A 19,717-nucleotide genomic window follows, 5' to 3' on the forward strand; every position below is an offset into this window, starting at 1 on the left:
GTCAACATCTGAATAGCTCCCCTAAGATCCCCATCAGAAATACCAGACTCAGAAGCTGGTGCTGGAGGTGGAACAAAAGTATCAATGGGAGGGATAGTGGTACTCTCCGTAGGTATAGAAACTGGGGGAGTCTGCTCTAGAATAGAAGGATCCAGCAGAGTAATAGCAGGGTGACTACCCCCATCTGCAACATCAAACAGTGAATCATCAACCACTCTTGGGGTGGTATTGGCTTCTTGACCAGTTCTCGCTTTCTTCTTAGGTGCCATTTACTGAAAGATAGAACAACGCACTGATCAGGAAGGAAGCAGTTTCACCGCACGATCCAGAATATCAAAGAAGGGTGTTATTCCTAAATGCCCAAGTAGCCTCCAACTTATAGATGTGGTCGACTACACACCGATAAGAAGTTTTCTACTAGACACGGCTCCGAGACATCCTAGGACTCTGTAAAACCTTAGGCTCTGATACCAAGTTTGTCACGCCCCAAAACCGAGGAGCGCGACCAGCGCTTAATCGAGTGAACCCAACTGAGCAAGCCTTATCAACCACTATCTACCCAACTCAATAAGAATAAGGAAGTCATGTTTACCTTTATTTAAACTAGGAGAGGTAGTACATTCCACATCTTAGTTCATTTCATATCACAACATTAAAACGTGGTTGACTTCCAAGGTTCCATACAAGTTATATTGTAGAAGAAAGCAAGGGTACAGTGTTACAACATGGTCCATTGACCTATCCAATACCCATACATAACCCACACAAACGTCTACGGAGCTTGTAAAGATACGAAAGACATGACAGCAATGCCGACAACAAGGCCCCAGCTATACCTCAAAAGTAAAAGTCCAAAACAAGATGATGTGAGCCCCTCGAAGGAGAAGGGGTCTCACCAAAATCTTTAGAAGAAGGATGCTCCGCTACACACGATCGGCACTATCCGCTATGGAGCCACCTACATTCATAAAAAAATATAGCGCCCCCGGCAAAAAGGACGTTAGTACCATGGAATAGTACTAGTATGTATAACTAAACACCATTTTACTAGAAAGAACTATCAAGCAATTACGAGTAAGTCACGTGAGTAAATCAAATATGCAATTCATGTAATCCTTCATATAATTTCCAAAACTCAGTTTGGGGCATCTCTTTCATATGTTCATCACTATTCTCAATGTCATCGCTATCTTAAGCGGAGTCCGATCATGACCCGACCGGCTAGGTCACCTCATTGGAGGCATATATCTCAATCAATATTTTATTTCCCTTATCCATAATTTAGTATTAGAATATTACCACCATGTGTGCGGTATGGTGTCCGATCTCGATCCGATCGGCTAGGTCGCCTTATCTAAGCATTATCCCTTTCTCATTAGTCATCACGTTAGAACCTTTATTTCACATATATCATATCAATCCTGGGGCACTCAGGGCCACCATTATCACCCCGTTTTCCATTTTCAATATTCATCTTACAAGTTGTGATCATAGACATATACATAAATTCAAGTTGTAATCATAGGTAAGTGAGCACATAGCTAGCATGAATAATTCTCCGTTTCGATCTTGGCTTGCAGCCTAAGCATTTCAACGCATAATTGTATTCTTCATACTTCTCTAATTATCAAGAATGGTACATTACTCACATTGAGGCACAACCTTCATGTATATGTGTAGATAATTGCAAATCAATTAATGCGTAATAACAATCAATATACTAACTAATTCAGCTCTTACCACACTTTCGTAAATGCCAACGGAGCTCAATTTCTAATAAAAGGGGGTTTTAGCCATACATACCTTGTTTAAGCTTTCCTTAAGTTACTACAACGTTCCATAAATTTTAGCAATCCCAATCTACTTGAGACATAACAAAATTGAACATAAATTAGGAAGGTATTCATGGTTTCAGCTCATTTGAGCATTTCATCAAATACTAGTTGAGCATCTTGATTTCAAATCTCTTTTACTAGGTTTCCTTCATTCCCCAACCCAATCTTTACTTGTTTATGTTCAACAATCTTTTCACAAACCTAATTTGTACATGCATGTATACATAGTAGTATTACACCCAAGAATCATACCTCAATACCCCACCTTATACCCCAAACTCGAAATTAAAGTCTAGGGTATAGAACCTTACTCTTAGATGAAGAACTTGTGATTGAGTTCTTTAATTCTTAAAGATTGATGCAAGATTGGATGATTGAATATTGAGTTCCTCGTTTTCTCTCTAAGATGCTCTCATCTCTCTCTAAAATCAGTAAGAAATGACCCCAAAATGAACCCCAAAGCCTATGTATTAAAATGGGGTCGAGTTATAAAAATAGGAAAATTAACCCTCCGAAGTCGGGTTTGCGATCGCAGAATGGACCGCAAAACATGAATGCGGGTCACAAAATGCATCGTAGAATCGGTGCCCAAAACTAGGCTACACTGGTCCAGTTTGCGACCAGATTTGCGATCGCAGATCAAGTATGCGGACCGCATAATGGTTTTTGCGATCGCAGAATTGACGCAGGATCACATTTTTCCAGCCTTTGGTAATTTGTTCATAACTTTGTGTAGGAATGTCCGAATGACGAACAGTTTGAAGCGTTGGAAACTAGACTCAAAGACCTTTTATTTGATAGGCTATGAATCACATAAATCCTTATATAACTGGAGATATAATTGTCCAAAGTGAGGTCTTGTGCGCACTCATTTGCAACTTTCGTCTATTATGAAATTTTCCAACTTGGCTTAGACTTAGGCCTCTCCTTAGACCCCGATTCACTTATAATATGACTTATACACTTATTAATATATCCAATTGATATCCATAATATTCTTAATCCTCATTTGTACGCAAGATAAAATATTTAGCCTACCTTGGCACCACGAAATTTTAACTTACTAAGCAAAATTTTCCGGGGCTTTATAAGGATCAGGCAATAACTCATCCTGATAGGTGCTACAGGTTCCTCCTTCATCAAACTCCACACTAGTAAGACTTTGATTCACCTCTAATGGTGTGCCTGCTGGCTTAGATCTAGCTAGACCAAGATCACTGATCAAGTCAAGAGTAAATTTCCTTTGACAAACTAGAATTCCCTGCTTACTTATAGCAATTTCAAGACTAAGGAAGTACTTCATCTTACCCAGGTCCTTGATCTTGAAATGTTGTTGCAACATGCATTTAGTAGCCTCTATCATGGTGGGATTGGATCCAGTAATACGAATATCATCTACATATACTAGCATTATGACCTGATCATAACCAGAGTGCTTAGTAAAGAGAGGATAATCATGTAAACTTTGAACGAAACCAGATGCAGTTAATGCTTCACAGAGTTTGAGATTCCATTGCCTAGAGGCTTGCTTGAGGCCATAAAGTGATTTTTGAAGCTTGCAAACTTGGGAGGACTCCCCCTGGCTAACAAGGCCAGGTGGTGGAATCATATAGACATCCTCCACCAAATCTCCTTGCAAGAAGACATTGAAAACATCCATTTGATGGAGCTTCCATCCATGCATGGCAGCTAGAGATAAAACTGCTCGTACAGTTACCATCTTGACCACAAGAGAGAAAGTTTCCTGATAATCTAGGCATTCCTGTTACGTATACCCCTTGGCCATTAGCCTTGCCTTGTATCTTTCCACCTCTCCCTGTGCATTATACTTGACCTTAAAGACCCACTTGCAACTTATTGCCCTTTTTCCTGCTGGCAAATCTACCAAACACCAAGTGTTATTATCATTTAGGGGCTTCAATTCTTGATCCATAGCCTCAATCCACTTAGGATCATGCAAGGCCTCAGCATAAGAAATTGGCTTTTTAACAACTAAAAAATTACACACTAACTTGAAGTATAAATCTGACAAAGAAGCATAGGACATATAGGAGGAAATAGGGTACATGGAAATTGTGCTTGCAGTAAAGGTTCCATAAGACTTTCCTTGGAGGCATTTGATGCACAAAACCATGAAGCCAACCCGGTGTCTTGGAAGGCCTGGATGATCTCCTGACTGTAACAGGTGGTGCATTGTTGTTTATAGTGCTTGTTGTAGCTGGTGTGAGCATTCAATTGAGCTTTCAACTGGTTCAACCATGTTGGGAGGACTAACACTGTGATCTACCTGTGCATTATCCGTGATAGGAATAGACACAAAGAATTCTTCTGCATCTGATGTTTGAAGTGAAGTAATTGGTTCAAATGTGCCCCTTGTAGCAGGGGAGTTAAAAGGAAATACATTCTCAAAGAACACAACATCCCTGCTAACAAAAATATTATGATTAGTTAGACTATAGAGTTTGTAGCCTTTTTGAGTATAAGAATACCCCAAGTGTACAACCTTTTCTGCTTTGGCATCAAATTTGTCCGTGTTAGAACATGTTCTAGTTGCATAACATAAGCATCCAAGAACTCTTAAGTGTTGAATGTTAGTTTCCTGCCATAGAACACTTCAAATGGAGACTTTCCGGACAATGCAGTAGATGGAATTCTGTTAACAAGATATACAACACTTTGCACACATAGTCCTCATCATCTTAAAGGAATGCTACCTTGAAATCTAATTGACCTGGCAACTTCTAATATTTGCCTATATTTTCTCTCCACCACTCCATTCTGTTGGGGTGTGTGCACACAAGAACTTTGGTGAATGATCCCTGCTTGAACTAAAAATATCATGGCAATGAGTATTAAAAAACTCTGTACCATTGTCACTCCTTATCCCTGCGATATTGTTGCAATCGCCCGATGCAATTGATAGATTCTCATACGATTGACCTTATCCAATCGCTCTTGTAGATCCTTCCAAACCAAATATGCATTGGAAGCATAAACAACTCCACTCAACAAATGTAGAGATACCATGTTCATGATCCAAGAGAGGACTGCATGTCTCTCAATCCTCGTGCAATGCATCAGGAAATAATTCCTTAACACAGGCACCAGTAACAACCCTAGCTTTCGCTTGGCTTGAAGCGCAATTCTCATCGACCTTCTCCATAGCCCATAATTCTCGGATCCCTTGAACTGAGCCGGAATTAAAATAGAGCTTGGAGGTTCGATGGATGTACAAACAAAGAATAAGTATGATCTATCTTAATTGATGCCATTGTTGTCGTTGAAGAATCTCCCATCGTTCGAGCTAACTGAAGGAGAAGCAAAATTCGACCTAGCAACTATAGAGAAAGAGAAACAATTGACTTACAGTCACGAGAATGTGATGTACGCGATCAATTTGCTGTCATCACTCTGATACCATATTGAGATGCAGCCATGGAAGCTTCTAGATTGAAAGAGAAGAGAAGAACGAGATTAATAAGAGAAATTCTGTTTTTCCACTGCTCTGTTATGAGCTGTACATCTATATTTATGCAGACTATCTTTTACTGACTAACAACTAATTACATAATTAACTGTAATTATCACTAACTAACTACCTAACTAATCCACTTCATCATTCCTCTTAACATAAAATTAAACTATCAAGAGTAAAATAATAAATTTTAAGTAAATTATTTTTAAATAAAAAGATACATTTATATAAAGATCATTGCACATTAAGAACCTCGCAAAGACTAATCAACACATAATTATATAGTCACTCATCAATTAATGCAAAAGTATTTTAGCATCAAATAATATCTAATTCTTCTTTCTCGCGCTCTTTTATCGATATAATGATAATTTTATTATACCAATTACCATGAGCGAGGCATGTTAATCTTTTATATGATAACAAGTTAACAACCATGGTGATCCATAAGCCTTCTCATTACAACCTTTAGGTTGATGTAACTTGAAGAAAATAGAAGAAAAGACAATTTAATCACGGATTTTACACATGATATAAATTATTTGATTTATTGTATATTATAAAAATAAAAATATATATTTTTAGCTGCTCTAAAAAATAATAGTTGATAAAATATATATTTTTTTATATATATGTATCATATACAAAAAAAATATATTTTATATACTTTTCATTTTTCAACTAGCAATGCAATTAATCCAGCATAAAAAATAAAATTAATTTTAACATGCAATTCATCTATTTTCTTAACCGGAAAGAACCTGCTCTACAAGGAAAAAGACCGGCTCTACTCTTTTAACCGGTTTTATAGTCTGACCAAACAGGCTCTACTGAAAACGCTCACCACTTGACTGTAAGAAAATCAAATCCCTTTTACACATCCCCATACGCTGAGATCAAAGTGACGGAAAATGGACAATTCTGCGAATTGCAAGAACTACGGCGTCCCTATCTACGGTGCCGGTTGGGTTCCGTCGAGCGCCCTCAGATCTGCCGTCGAACCGCCGGCCGATGATGAAAAGGACGATGGCGACAAATCCTCAGCTCCGGCGCCGGAAAACTATGTAGTCCTTGCCGGAGGAGGTGGAGAAGGGAATAGCGGTATTCGCAACGCGCTCGTTGTAGCTCAGTTTGATTTTGATTCCAATGTTCTCTCTGATGAACCTGTAAGCCTTAAACTCTTCCTTCTTATGATTCGATGTCCAGAGCTTTTATGCAAATTGAATTGTTCTGCAGATATTTGTTTGTGTACGTGTTCAGTTATATAATGCAAATCTTTTTTTAAGTTTTGCTGGCATTTGTAGATTCGTGTTATGTATGATCTTCAAGGAACTAATGGAATATGAATTATAGGTGATATGGATTCCAGATGGCTTCATTTACAAGAGATCAATTGACTGAAACTGATTGAAAACTAGCTTCTTCTTATTTTTCTCTTTTTAATTGAAAACTAGCTTAGCTGACTAGCTGTTTGTTTTTGTTCAGTTCTCTGGATCCAGGGGACTAATGTTTAACAATAGAACTTATGGAATCGATAAGTATTATAATCGACCAACTTCTTTGGAATGTCGGGATGGCTATAAACAGACATGTTAAATGGTACCGTCCTGCAATTTTTTGGAGTATTTAGAAAGAAAGAAAGATCTCACATGGATTGAGGGTGTCATTTCTCCTTTATAGACACTCAAGGCTAGAAGTTTAATGAGTCTATTTTGTTGGATTGAGGTTAAAAATATAAATAGTCTAGATAAATTCATGGATTCTGTTAGCTCCTTGACTTACTAGTGGTATTCACAGGTTTATTGTACAAGAGCTACCTTTTTTGCTCAGCTATTGTAACCATTGGAATCCTCTGGATGCATTTTAATTTCTCACTTTACTTGATTAAAAAAACACGAATTTCTTGAACTTATAGAACATGTATTATTTGGCTTCCTGGTGGGAGGTAGCAGGTACCCCTTGGAATTAGTCGAGTTGCGCGCAAGCTAGCTTGTACACCATAGTTATAAAAGAATTACAAGAAAATACACATGATGTCACACCATAACAAAAAATGGCCCATGTTTTTAAAGTTTACCCGCTATAGCCCAGTTTGTATAGAATTTGAAGGAAAGATTTCAATCACTAACCTAGTTTTCTTTTTCCCTACATGCCCAAAATGCTCTCTCCCATGTGCCTCTTCATTCTCTACAGGCCATCATCTTCTATCCTCTATATTTTTCTGATCTATCTCCCATATTCATCTTCTATCTTCTATAATTTTTAAATCTATATTCATCTTCATCTTCTATATTTTTCATCCTATCTTTTCTCCTCTCTAATTTCCAGATCTAATTTTCCTTAACATTTTTTAATTCTCTCAAACTTTCCTAATGCAAAAAGATGAAAGTCTAGGGTAAGATGAAGAATATGAAGTTAGTTGTTCGTTTGAAAGGATTGAGGAAGAAAACATTTGACCCATTAATGATTCAAGTAATTTTGATTGATAAATCTCTGAGTCTCTTACTGTGAGTATTTGGTATCGAAATATAAGTCCCAAAAATCATAATTCCGCCACTGACGAAGCTAAAGTTTTCAGATCTGGAAGTTTTCATTGTGAATTGGTGCTTCAATCCAGATGGGTATTGACTAATAATAGTATTATTGATCGGGTGAGACAAAATTTAAGAATTTGGGATTCATCTAGACCTATCTTGAGCTGATTGGTTCTTCTTCTTCTTCTTTTTTCTTGTTCTTTTTGATAATATTGGTGTTAAAACAGAGGTGTAGTGATGGACATAAGGTATTTGCAGTGCATACCGTATAACTGGTGTTTATACACACTTATACAAATATTATATAATTATGTATAAAATAGGTATAAGTGTGTAGATTTGTGTATAATAATGTAGAATTATATTTCTATTCAATGTATAAGGGTGTATATACATTATTATTGTATAAGAGGTTTTCATGAAAGTTTGACACTTTTTTATATGGTAAATTTTGTGTTGAAATAAAGGTTTAATGATGGTTGGAAAGTTTTTTTCTAGTGTAAAATATGCATGTTGAATTTATGTACATTCAGTGCATATGTTGTGGGTGCAAAGTGAGATTCTCAGGTTGAAGTCTCGGCATAAATGTGTCAAATCTGTAGGATATATAACAATATTTCGGCATTTCGCAAAGGAATTAGAGAAAGTATCAAGAAGAAGAAATATAATAATGTATTTACATTGCATTCCAATGTACAATTGTGTGTATATATATAATGACAATATACTCCTTTTTTTGGTAAATTTCGGACAAAAATAAGGCAAAGAGAGGGGGAAAAAGTAAGGATTTAAAACCACGTGATGACTTGACTTTTTGTCAGATAGTCACATTAATCTGGAAGAGAAAAAAAACAAATAGGAGAAATAGAAAAAAGAAAAAAAGGGAAAGAGATCATTATGAGATTGATGTCAGGCGGTAAGGCGATAATGTAAGTCAGACAATGATGTTAGAGGGTTTCATTGGCTATACAGATGAAAACTTAAAATGGGGGTACGCGGATGAAGAGCACCTATGTGGGCTGTACTTATGTGAAATTATCCCTATTATTATTTGGCTTAAGAGTTATTCCCTCCTGTTTAATTTATATGATACTGTTTTTATTGAGGTGTTCCAAAATATTTGATATGGATCTATTTCTATCCAACTTTCACAAGCATCACAACTTCCAAGAAATCAATTAGGTTATTTAAATTAAACTTTGATTTGATGATATTTTTTTTTATCGAAACTAACTTTCAGTCATTACTTTACTATTTTCTTCAACTACCACTGGTATAATACATGAGCCAAAATGAATATTTTAAACTTTGTGCCCAATCAAACTGCCGGCAAAGCTTAACTCTTGCTTGCTGAAGGATGAGCTAATGCTGTATTTTGGCCCGGGCCTTAGTGGGCCTAACGGGCCGGGCCTCGCGGTCCCGGGCTTCGTGGTCCTGGGCTCTGGCGGTCCCGGGCCTGGCGGTCCCGGTCTTCGTGGGCTCAATGGGTGGAACCGGCCCGTGACGGGCCTAAGCCAACATGGTCCTGTGCTTAACGGGCCGGGCTCGTGGGCTTCGCGGGCCTAGGGCTTTTTTTTTTTTTTAAGACAATTTCTTGTAGTATCATGGCTATATTAAAAATATATATGTAGTATATATGTATATCTAATTATTAAAGTGCTTGACGAAAAAGAAAATAACAAAACAATAGTAAAACACTAAATTGTCATGCATAATATATTTTCTTGTAGTATATTATATTGTATCTTATGTATATATATTCTCTTATATATTTTCTTGTAGTATATATATTGTATCTTATGTATATATATTCGCATAATATATTGTATCTTATGTATATATATTGTATCTTATGTATATATGTTCGCATAATATATTTTCTTGTAGTATATATATTGTATATTATGTATATATTGTAGCATAATATATTTTCTTGTAGTATATTATATTGTATCTTATGTATATATATTCTCTTATATATTTTCTTGTAGTATATATATTGTATATTATGTATATATTGTAGCATAATATATTTTCTTGTAGTATATATATTGTATATTATGTATATATATTCGCATAATATATTTTCTTGTAGTATATATATTGTATATTATGTATATATATTCGCATAATATATTGTCTTGTAGTATATATATTGTATATTATGTATATATTTTCGCATAATATATTTTCTTGTAGTATATTATATTGTATCTTATGTATATATATTCTCTTATATATTTTCTTGTAGTATATATATTGTATATTATGTATATATTGTAGCATAATATATTTTCTTGTAGTATATATATTGTATATTATGTATATATATTCGCATAATATATTGTCTTGTAGTATATATATTGTATATTATGTATATATTTTCGCATAATATATTTTCTTGTAGTATATTATATTGTATCTTATGTATATATATTCTCTTATATATTTTCTTGTAGTATATATATTGTATATTATGTATATATTGTAGCATAATATATTTTCTTGTAGTATATATATTGTATATTATGTATATATATTCGCATAATATATTGTCTTGTAGTATATATATTGTATATTATGTATATATTTTCGCATAATATATTTTCTTGTAGTATATTATATTGTATCTTATGTATATATATTCTCTTATATATTTTCTTGTAGTATATATATTGTATATTATGTATATATTGTAGCTTATAAATAATTCTAAGTATAGACAAAGAAATATTGCGAAAAGAAGCTCATGGGTAGAAGCAATAAATTTTATTACCAAAAAATGGCATATCTTTCTTAGTCATCCTTCCCCCAATGGAATGAGCACAACAAGGTACTAATACCACCATTAGAAGGAAAAAAAACTAAGGAAGATGTGCCAAAATACAAGTTACATATTATTCTATGTATTATCTCTAACAAATCTCATAAATCCTTCAAGGTTCGGAGGAGGTTGCGTTGGTGGTAGTGGAAAAGAAGCTTGTTCATCACCACTTCCGGGCGAAGCCGAATCCTCCGCAAGTTCCGCTATCATTTCTTCATAAGCTTCATCTATCGCCGGTTGTGCTTCTGCAATTCCAAAGTTTCTTCTTTCCGAGCGGATCCAATCTCTAAACAATACTGATTTTTTCAAGCTATCCCTCATAGACGCTCTATGATCACCTATTTGCAGTCTTGCTTGACTGAAAGCGCTCTCTGATGCAACAGTTGAAGCTTGAATTGATAAAATATCCCGAGCCATCCTTGCAAGAACAGGAAAATGTTTTTCCCTTGCCTTCCACCATTCCAAAAGATCAAAAGAGCCGTCTGGATTCTCCTTTTCAAGTCCCTGAGACAAATAAACTTGAAGCTCATTTAGATGTGAAGTTTCATCATAATTTTCACCTTGAGACCCCTTGAACTCCGTCCAAGATTTAAGAGCTTTTAAGCCCGCAACTCTTTTAGAGGATTGTGAGCTAGACGAAGTAGGGGTTGGAATAGTTGGCCTAGCATTCTCTAAGGCAAGTTGATAAGCATTATAAACTGTTTGAGCGTTAATCTTAATTGAAGCTTTTGCATCTGCAAGTGTCGCAATTTCCTCATTTGAAAGATCTAAAGCCTTATAAATATTTGAATACCAAAAATGAGGACCTCCCAATTTCATTGTAGGATTTAACATTGCAGCAAGACCATAAATAGGAGGGATAGGAAAAAAATATTTTTTAAACTTTTGTTTCATTTCATTTATAGCAAGTTCATAAATATCCCCACCCTCACTAAATTCAACAAACAAATCAGATAGTGCTGCAATATAAACTAAACAGTTTGAAATAGTAGGATAATATTGCCCAGAAAATGCATTTGTAGCAATTTGAAAATGTTCTAAAAAATCTAAAAGAATTTTAACATTAGTCCAATCTTGAGTGGTAAGCATTTCATCATCATCCTCACCACCTACCCGAGAATTAAACGTTGCATTAATTGAGTTTCTATATTCATATGCTACTACTAAACTTTCGTACATACAATTCCATCTAGTCGGGCAAGGTTTAGGAACCTTTCTTTCTCTAAGGCCATATTCATCACATTTTTTAAAATACTCTCTAAGTCTACTTCTACGGTTTGAATAAAAAAGCCAATTAAGAGCCATTCTAACCTTTCCAATTACCTGTGTGACGCGAACTAATTATTCTATATGCAATTATGCGTTTTTGCATTATCCATTCCTCATCTATCCAATGACTTGTAACAGTTAGATAATCACAATCATTACCACTTCTACCAATATCAGTAGTAATAGAAATCCGATTAGGTATATGAGTAAATAAATACCGCAAATATTGTTCATATTCATGTTTGAATTTATAAATATCACTCTTAACTGTTGCGCGAGGCCAACCTTTATAAGTAGGATTAAACACTCTTCTAATATAATGAACCCAATTAGGATTAGAAGCAAAAGTATAAGGTAAGCACATAACAGTAATCATCTTTGCTAATTCTTCACGATCTCTATTTGGATCGTAATATAAAATACCTCCGGTGACAGTGTTAATTCCTGGTTGAACTAGATTTGAACCTGTACTAGGGTTAACCGCAGAATCTACACTTGTCCCCTCTAGCTGCGCTTTCATTTGAAAAAATCTAGCCTTATCTCTAGGGTGTGTTTTTATGTGCCTAGTCAAACTACCTGTGCCGCTACGGTCTCCAGTATATTTATGCGACATTAATTTCCCACAAGTTTTACACTTAGCCTTATTTTGTTCTCTTACAGCCTTATTTTGTTCTCTTACTTGAGTAAAAAAATTCCAAACTAATGATGTTTCTAGGCGTTTAGCAGGTTCTCTATTAAAAGTAGGAGTTTCTACAGGTGGGTCGACCGGTGCATCACTTGGGTTATTAAGAGGACTAGTAGGTGTATCATCTAAATCCGGTGCTTGAGTTTCATCATCATCCTCATTTTCCTCATTATTTTCTAAGATGGTTTCATTAGGATAAAGAGCATTCATAATTTCATCATCTAATCTATCACCTGGTGCAACATTATGATAAAATTCACTATCGGTAAATTGAAAACAAGGGTGATCACTATCAAGAATTACGGAAGGAGGAGGACGTCTAGGTTGGCGACTACTTTCAACTTGCTTATCTTTTCTAGGTCGGGGAGCCGGGGAAGGGTAGTTGGTTGGCCACTACTTTCACCGGTTTTATCTTTTCCTTTACCAAACATTTTTTTCAAAGTAAATGCCATATTAATTATAATTATGCAAACTAAACCACACAAAAATATATTCTAAAAACGTAAGAGTTGAAACGAGTTTACCGGATTGCCGAACAACTTCTTGAAAATTGAAAATCGTTGAACACTTGAAAACTTCAATTCAACAACTTCACAATTTTTCACGAAATTTCAACAATAAATTAAGTAATTGTAGTAGAGAGATTGAGAGATATTGATGAATTGGTGAATAAAAATGAAAGAATGAGGGGGTATTTATAGTTGAGAAATGGGGAAAAGTGTAATTATATAAAGTTTGAGGGCCAAATGGCCATTTTTTAAACTTAAAAACGGTCATATTTTCAGCCCAAACGGCTAGATTTTAAATATGGCCGTTGGAGAATTTTAATTTTTTTTTAAAAAAAAAAAAACCGTTGGGCCCGCCAGGCCCGCCTGACGGTCCCGGGCTCGTGGGCTCAACCTTGAAGACCAGCCCGTGACAGGCTCAGGAGGACCACCAAGACCGGCCCACCCAGGACCGGCCCACCAGGCCCGTTAGGACCGCGGGCCCGCTCCGCTCCGGTTCAGGCCCGGCCCATCGAGCAGCCCTAGGATGAGCAGGCTTGGAGGTTGACTATAGAAATCAGATTTGCTATTTTTCAGAGCCTCCTTCTGCTTATATTCAGATGTGCATAAACCTTGATACCTTAAATGTAACCTGGGAGATTACAGAAACAGATATAGCCTCACCTTTCTGGATTTGGATCACTTTGACTTAAAATATGTGTTTTTCATTGAAGGTGGCAAGAGAAGGAACTGGTGGTGATCTGCCCTATAGGATGGCCATCCATCCTGGTGGAGATGGTCTGATATGTTCAATGCCAAAAAGCTGCAGGTGAAGCTTTCTTGTAGATTGTGTTAAAAGCATTTGGTACTTGTCAGAAGATGCATCTACTTGAAGAAAGGGTTGTGCCACAGAATTTACTTTTGAGCTTACTTAGATGGGTATTCATGTTGAGTATTCTCTTCTTTCTTTTCAGCCCTCCCTTTGTGACTTGTGAGTGGTGGCATGGGCTGATGCATAAAATCACCAAGGCATACACTTGCCCCTAGGAGATATAGTTAGTGGCTTATATAGATAAGGCTGAAGTCATCACTTGACATCGTTTTGATCACTTGACAGTTGACATCATGTCTACTACTTTCTAAAATTGTTCATTTTTTCATTTTTAATCCACTCTCTGGTTGGTTACTTTTGCAAACATAGTCCACATTACCGCTTGCAATATTTGAAATTTGAATTTTTGCAGGTACTTTTTGCTAGCAGCTTGATTAAACATCTAATCAATGTGCTTCTTGTGTAGATGGTTTGACTGGGATATTCAGAGAGCTGATAATCTTTCACTTGGTCTAAGATCATCTGAGAGAGTACTTGAGCCATTGCAAGATGTTGGACAACAACTAGCGCTAACTTTTAATAATGAAGGTTCTTTACTTGCTGTCGGCAGTGAGGTAGATATCTTCCCTTAAAACTATATCAGTTTGAAATGAAAGTGTGTTTGTTGCGTGCGATTGAAGGAAAACTGTTCAACTTGAAGGCATTACTGTTATGTTCATTGTGTATATAAAGTTTAAGAAGGCCAATTTTATAATATCAGGTCCTCCCATATTCTGTTAAAAGTTGGACAATGCGTTCTTTAATAACGCAGGCAGGAAAGTCAATCTTTGTTTATTTTACCCTGCCAAAACATTCTTCTATACCATGAGTTAGATTGGATATGAAGGAAAAGGAGGAGGTAGTTTGAGTCAGGTTTATGGCACCACTAGTTTACATCACTAATTGCCATAAGAAAGCATGGTGGTGCACATGTTCTTCCTGCATTAAATTTAAAAGTTGCAGAAAGTGACTTCATGAAAAAGAGGTTACAGAAAGTGCTATTTACAGCGGGTTTGTTTTCTTCTCTGAAACCTTGTCCTGCCCCACAAGTTATATATTTTTTTTGATAAAGTAACAAATTTCATTAAAAGAAGGGCAACTAAAATTCAATGCATAAGAGGAGGGAGTAAACTTAGGGTTATAGCATGGTTCCTTGGCATTAGTCTTTAAGCCATAAATATATCAACAGTCTAGCTGGGAATATCTACTGGCTATGTTTTGACTCGCTTTATGAATTCTACATTTTACCTCACCTTTTAGAATTCATTTGGCTTTCTCCTTTTCGGATTTAAAGTTTTTTTAGTAAGAAAAATGTAAGAGAAACTAAAAAATGACAGAAAAACTAACTCTTTCAGAAATACTGAATTGCAGAAGGTAATTAGTTGCAAAGTAAAAGATAAACTTTAAACAAGTCCTTTTCCATTTAGAATTTTCCGAGATTCTCTTCATGGTACACAGTTTAAGGCGAAAGCCTTAGATGCTAAATAGATAACTAAAGAAGTGAATATATTTCTACAAGGAAGTAACTTTCATGCTAGTCTTTTTCCACCTCTCTCTCATTCTGTGCTTGCTGCTTCTTTTTGACTCTTTGTAATTCACAAAAAACTCTGGGAATTGACAGAAGTTAGTAGCATCTTTGTGGGTGTGACCAGTTAATACATCATGCTATCCATCGCTATCTAACTGTCAGTAATGTGTTGGGACCATAATGCTTGGTGGTTTTGAGCTGTCTACGGCTACCGTACATCGACGGGTAAGGAGCAGGTTAACCAGGAAATCAACTAATGATCAATCAGCTATGCTGAGATACCAAGTAGTTGGGGAGGTTAACGAGTAAAATGTTTCACTAGTTTAAACTACAAAGCAGATATACAATTTGTTGTTCTCTATTTGTTCTATTGCTCTAATTAGAAAATAGTGTTTTCTTGCTCTATGCTCAACTTTAGCAACTGGCTTGCTGGTGTAATCTGGGTAACAAAATCATTCTGAACAGGCTGTCATCTTATCCCGAAAGGCTCCATTTGTTTTGTCAAGTTTTATTTGGAGAATATTCATTGTATCTAGTTTCAAATTGAGGTGTTACTGATTGATTTTGTTTGATCAAGGAAGGGGAGGCCTGGGCCTCTTCTTCTTTTATTCAGCATCTGCTTCTTTCTTCTTGTTATATCCTTTTTAAAGAGTGAAATATGGAACTGCATGAGCTTGTTTGTGCAGGTAAATCATAATTATATTGATTATTGAATTTTGGTGCAGTACAGGATGGCAAGTTGAGGGTTTTCAAGTGGCCCAGAATGGAAATTAGTCTTGATGAGGCTAATGCTCATGCTTCTGTGAAGGATCTAGACTTCAGGTTCATAGCATTTTCCAGAGCGTTTACTTTAAGCAGTACAAGCAATATCTTTTAATGGTAGAGGAATTTTGACTCAAATGCTTTTGGTTGTTGTGCAGCCCTGATGGAAACTTTCTTGTTTCTGTTGGAAGCGGCCCTTGCCGTATTTGGGACGTCTCTAAATCAACATCTGTAGCTTCTTTGATGAAAGAAAATGTAAGAATATGTATGAATGACTTTTAATTGCTGGAAGATGCTCGATTTTTTCTGTTCCTCTTTTTCTCCACCAAATGAAAGGAAATATATGATGCATCTCCTTTCCAATCTAATTGACACTAAGACTATCCAAAAAGCAGATGTTTTGTTTCTCCTGCCAATTGGTTTTATATAAACTGGTTTTCTCTTACATGTAGATTCTTATGTTTTATTTTATTTTTTGATAAGATAACTAAGAGTAATTACATTGTGGATTCTCATATATTCCCGATTTGAGGAAGTTTTGTGGGCGTACCCAATCCTTTCTCATTGTTGCTATTAGTTATCTGACAAGAAGCGTCTTCTGTACCCAGGATGAGATCTTTGGCTATTGTAGATTCTCACCAGTTAATGATGAGAATCAGGTTCTATACATCACCACAATGCGAGGTGGATATGTTATATTGGAATTTTATCTGAATTACCTATTTTTAGATAGTGTTTTAGTTGGCATATGAAAAATTAACCCTGTATCCTTGTGTTTGCAAAGATCAAGGTGGAAGTATTTCGAAGTGGAGTACTACTACGTGGAAGAGGATAAGATCAAAGCGTGTTGTTCGTGATCCTGTTTGTGCCTTTAATATTTCACCCAATGGGAAGCTTCTGGCAATGTAAGACTCTTTTGTTGGTTTCCCTTCCACGAATGCCTGTAAACAACTGTAGGCTATCTCATCCCACCACTTAACACTCCGTATAGCTGGACATGCTTAAAGTTGGAAAGTCCATTATATACTGTGCTAAGCTTAGTGCTGCCTCTCAAAGAGCTTGAGCATTTGGCTACAAAAGCAGCTTATTTACTGTTTAATAAATATAATAATATGGTCATCAAAAAAATAAATTTAACAATCAAAGGGTAGAAAAGCAGCTAGTTGATTAGTCCCAAAGGCAATGGTGGAGACATTGGCGCATAAGAATAACATACCTGGAGATTCCAGGTTTGAAGCTTAGCTATAACATTACTGTGGGTCCACCTGCTATAACCTTGGTGTACAGTTACCCGGCCACCTGTGCTTGTCGGTTGTAAGAGACTGTGTGGTAGATTAGTTGAGGTGTGCACAAATTAGCCTGGACCAACGACAGTAAAAAATAAGTGGCTGATTGACTTTGATGGAACATATTATCACAACACTTGCTCTTGTATGATTAGATCTGTATCATTAAAGACGCCAGAGAGCTACCAAATCTCAGTGTAATTTGTCAGATTGTAGCTTCTTGCTTAAGAGACATCATGAAATTGTTCCGTGGGTCTATTGATTCTATGCCAGTGTCTCCGGCTAATATGTTTAAGAACAACTTACATTTAGGTTGTAAAATTTTCAGGGGCTTTTCCATAAGTTTGTCATACATGATGATCCATGTGAAACTACCACCATCCCGTCGACATCTTATAACACTGAATCGTGGATGTAATAATTGATGTTGCATAGAATATGTTATTGGGGACCTAAATGCTGCCTCTATTTCACTTTCTTTGCAGAGGAACAATCGAGGGAGATGTACTGATAGTTTCTTCTAACAACTTGCAAGTGCAAAATGTGGTGAAAAAGGCTCATCTTGGTCTTGTGACAACATTGAAGTTCTCGGAAGATTCGAGGTCCTAAATGGTTTTCATGTTCCTGTTAATAGCTATAAAAGCCTGCAGTCAGCACAAACAATTCTAAATTTTTTGCTTTCTTCAGGGCTTTGCTTTCTGCCTCCATGGATTCAAGAGTGAGAGTGACAATTATAAAGGAAGAGAAGAAAAGTGGTGAGTATTTAATTTCCATATCAGTATCAGGAACATGAATACATGATGGTAGAGACAGCTTGGTTTGTATGGGGTGGTTGCTAGCAGGTAGCCGGCCGAGTTCTGAAAATGAGCTAGCATTTGTAGTTTTGTAGGCTTCTGCTATTGATCTTGATTAGTTTATTTTTAACTTGATCTTCATCTAAGGAAAAAGTTGATATTACTGATAACATGAAACTAGTAGGAAACAACTGCATATGTGTCGGTGCTGTCAGAGGTGAAAAGCTCTAAAAAGCGCTCCAAGTGTATTGGCGCTTTAGGCACAAAGCGCAACTAAAGTGCGGGCTTTAGTAAAACAAAGGCGCAATGAAGAGAAAAAGTTAAAATAATTATCTGTAGTTCAAGAAAAAAAAGAAACAAGTTCATTTACAATTTTTTCCTCAACTACTAATATACTTCATTGCAAATTATATTTGTTGTTTAGTACCCTCGATGCAAGATAGAACTCATGGGCAATAGGGCACACGCCTTGGTGCCTTGCCTACAGTGAAGTGCATCTTAAGCGAGGCAAAGCCCTTCCTGAACTTTTCTGAGCTTCAGAGCTTAATCGCGCCTTAAATGAGTCTTTGACAATATTGATGTATGCGTGAGTTTTATTCTTTATTAGCATTTGAATTTATTCAAGTTGGTCAAGTCATTAATACCTGAACTAATCTGTAAGCAAATACGACCAACTGGCTGATAGTGATTATACTGCAAACAGATCTCTCTCTTTCTAGTCTTGCCATCAAGTGCCATGCTTTTGCGCATGCATAATTGACTTTTGTTGTGGTAATTGTCTTAAACATATTGTTTTCATTTGCAGGTCTGAGCTTGTGGATCGTTATACTCGTCCTTCTGATTGCAATAGCTGTATTTTACGCAGCAAACAACGGGATTCTTCCGTTGGAGTTAAACTCTACTTAAATGACGAGCTTTACCCAGAACTCAGAAGTATTGTTAGAATGGTTATGTTTATAGGTGAAACAATATCTGTGGCATTTTTGAAAGCTGGAAAGTAGTTTTGGATTCTAGTTTAAGTTAAAGGATATGTGGTGTTTTGAGTGTGCTTCAAGTGTTAGACAGTTCAATTCTCCATTAGATTCTCACTGTACAAAACAAGTTGTTGACTATTTCTTCCATTTCAACTTTATTTGGTAGATCTTTCTCAAAATAAATTGGAGATTTTCCACCTGCTCCTTTACGTTTAGTTCATATGAGAAGGGATTTCGAAATCAAACCCCAGAAAATTAAAAAAAGAAAATCTGGAAAAAGGAAACTGAAGTATCATCCTAGGGATTCTTATTACGTTTACAGTAGGAAATAACACAACTTTTTTTCCAAAACAATATTTGTTTTTGCAGAAACAGATTTCCTTGTATCTCAAAAT

General features: G+C 36.1%; 1 protein-coding gene across 1 annotated transcript; it reads left to right on the forward strand.

The window, feature by feature from the left end:
- The first annotated feature begins 6,119 nt into the window (after positions 1 to 6,119).
- LOC107782035 (SEC12-like protein 2) lies at positions 6,120 to 19,518 on the forward strand. Its single transcript, XM_075223419.1, has 10 exons — positions 6,120 to 6,476; positions 13,842 to 13,936; positions 14,406 to 14,553; positions 16,237 to 16,328; positions 16,427 to 16,523; positions 16,877 to 16,952; positions 17,053 to 17,173; positions 18,040 to 18,156; positions 18,242 to 18,309; positions 19,154 to 19,518. Exons 1-10 carry the CDS (start codon positions 6,222 to 6,224, stop codon positions 19,252 to 19,254), a joined length of 1,170 nt encoding a protein of 389 aa, XP_075079520.1. The 5' UTR covers positions 6,120 to 6,221; the 3' UTR covers positions 19,255 to 19,518.
- The last annotated feature ends 199 nt before the right edge of the window (positions 19,519 to 19,717 follow it).

Source organism: Nicotiana tabacum, chromosome 10, assembly GCF_000715075.1.
Source record: "Nicotiana tabacum cultivar K326 chromosome 10, ASM71507v2, whole genome shotgun sequence".
Lineage (NCBI taxonomy): Eukaryota > Viridiplantae > Streptophyta > Magnoliopsida > Solanales > Solanaceae > Nicotiana > Nicotiana tabacum.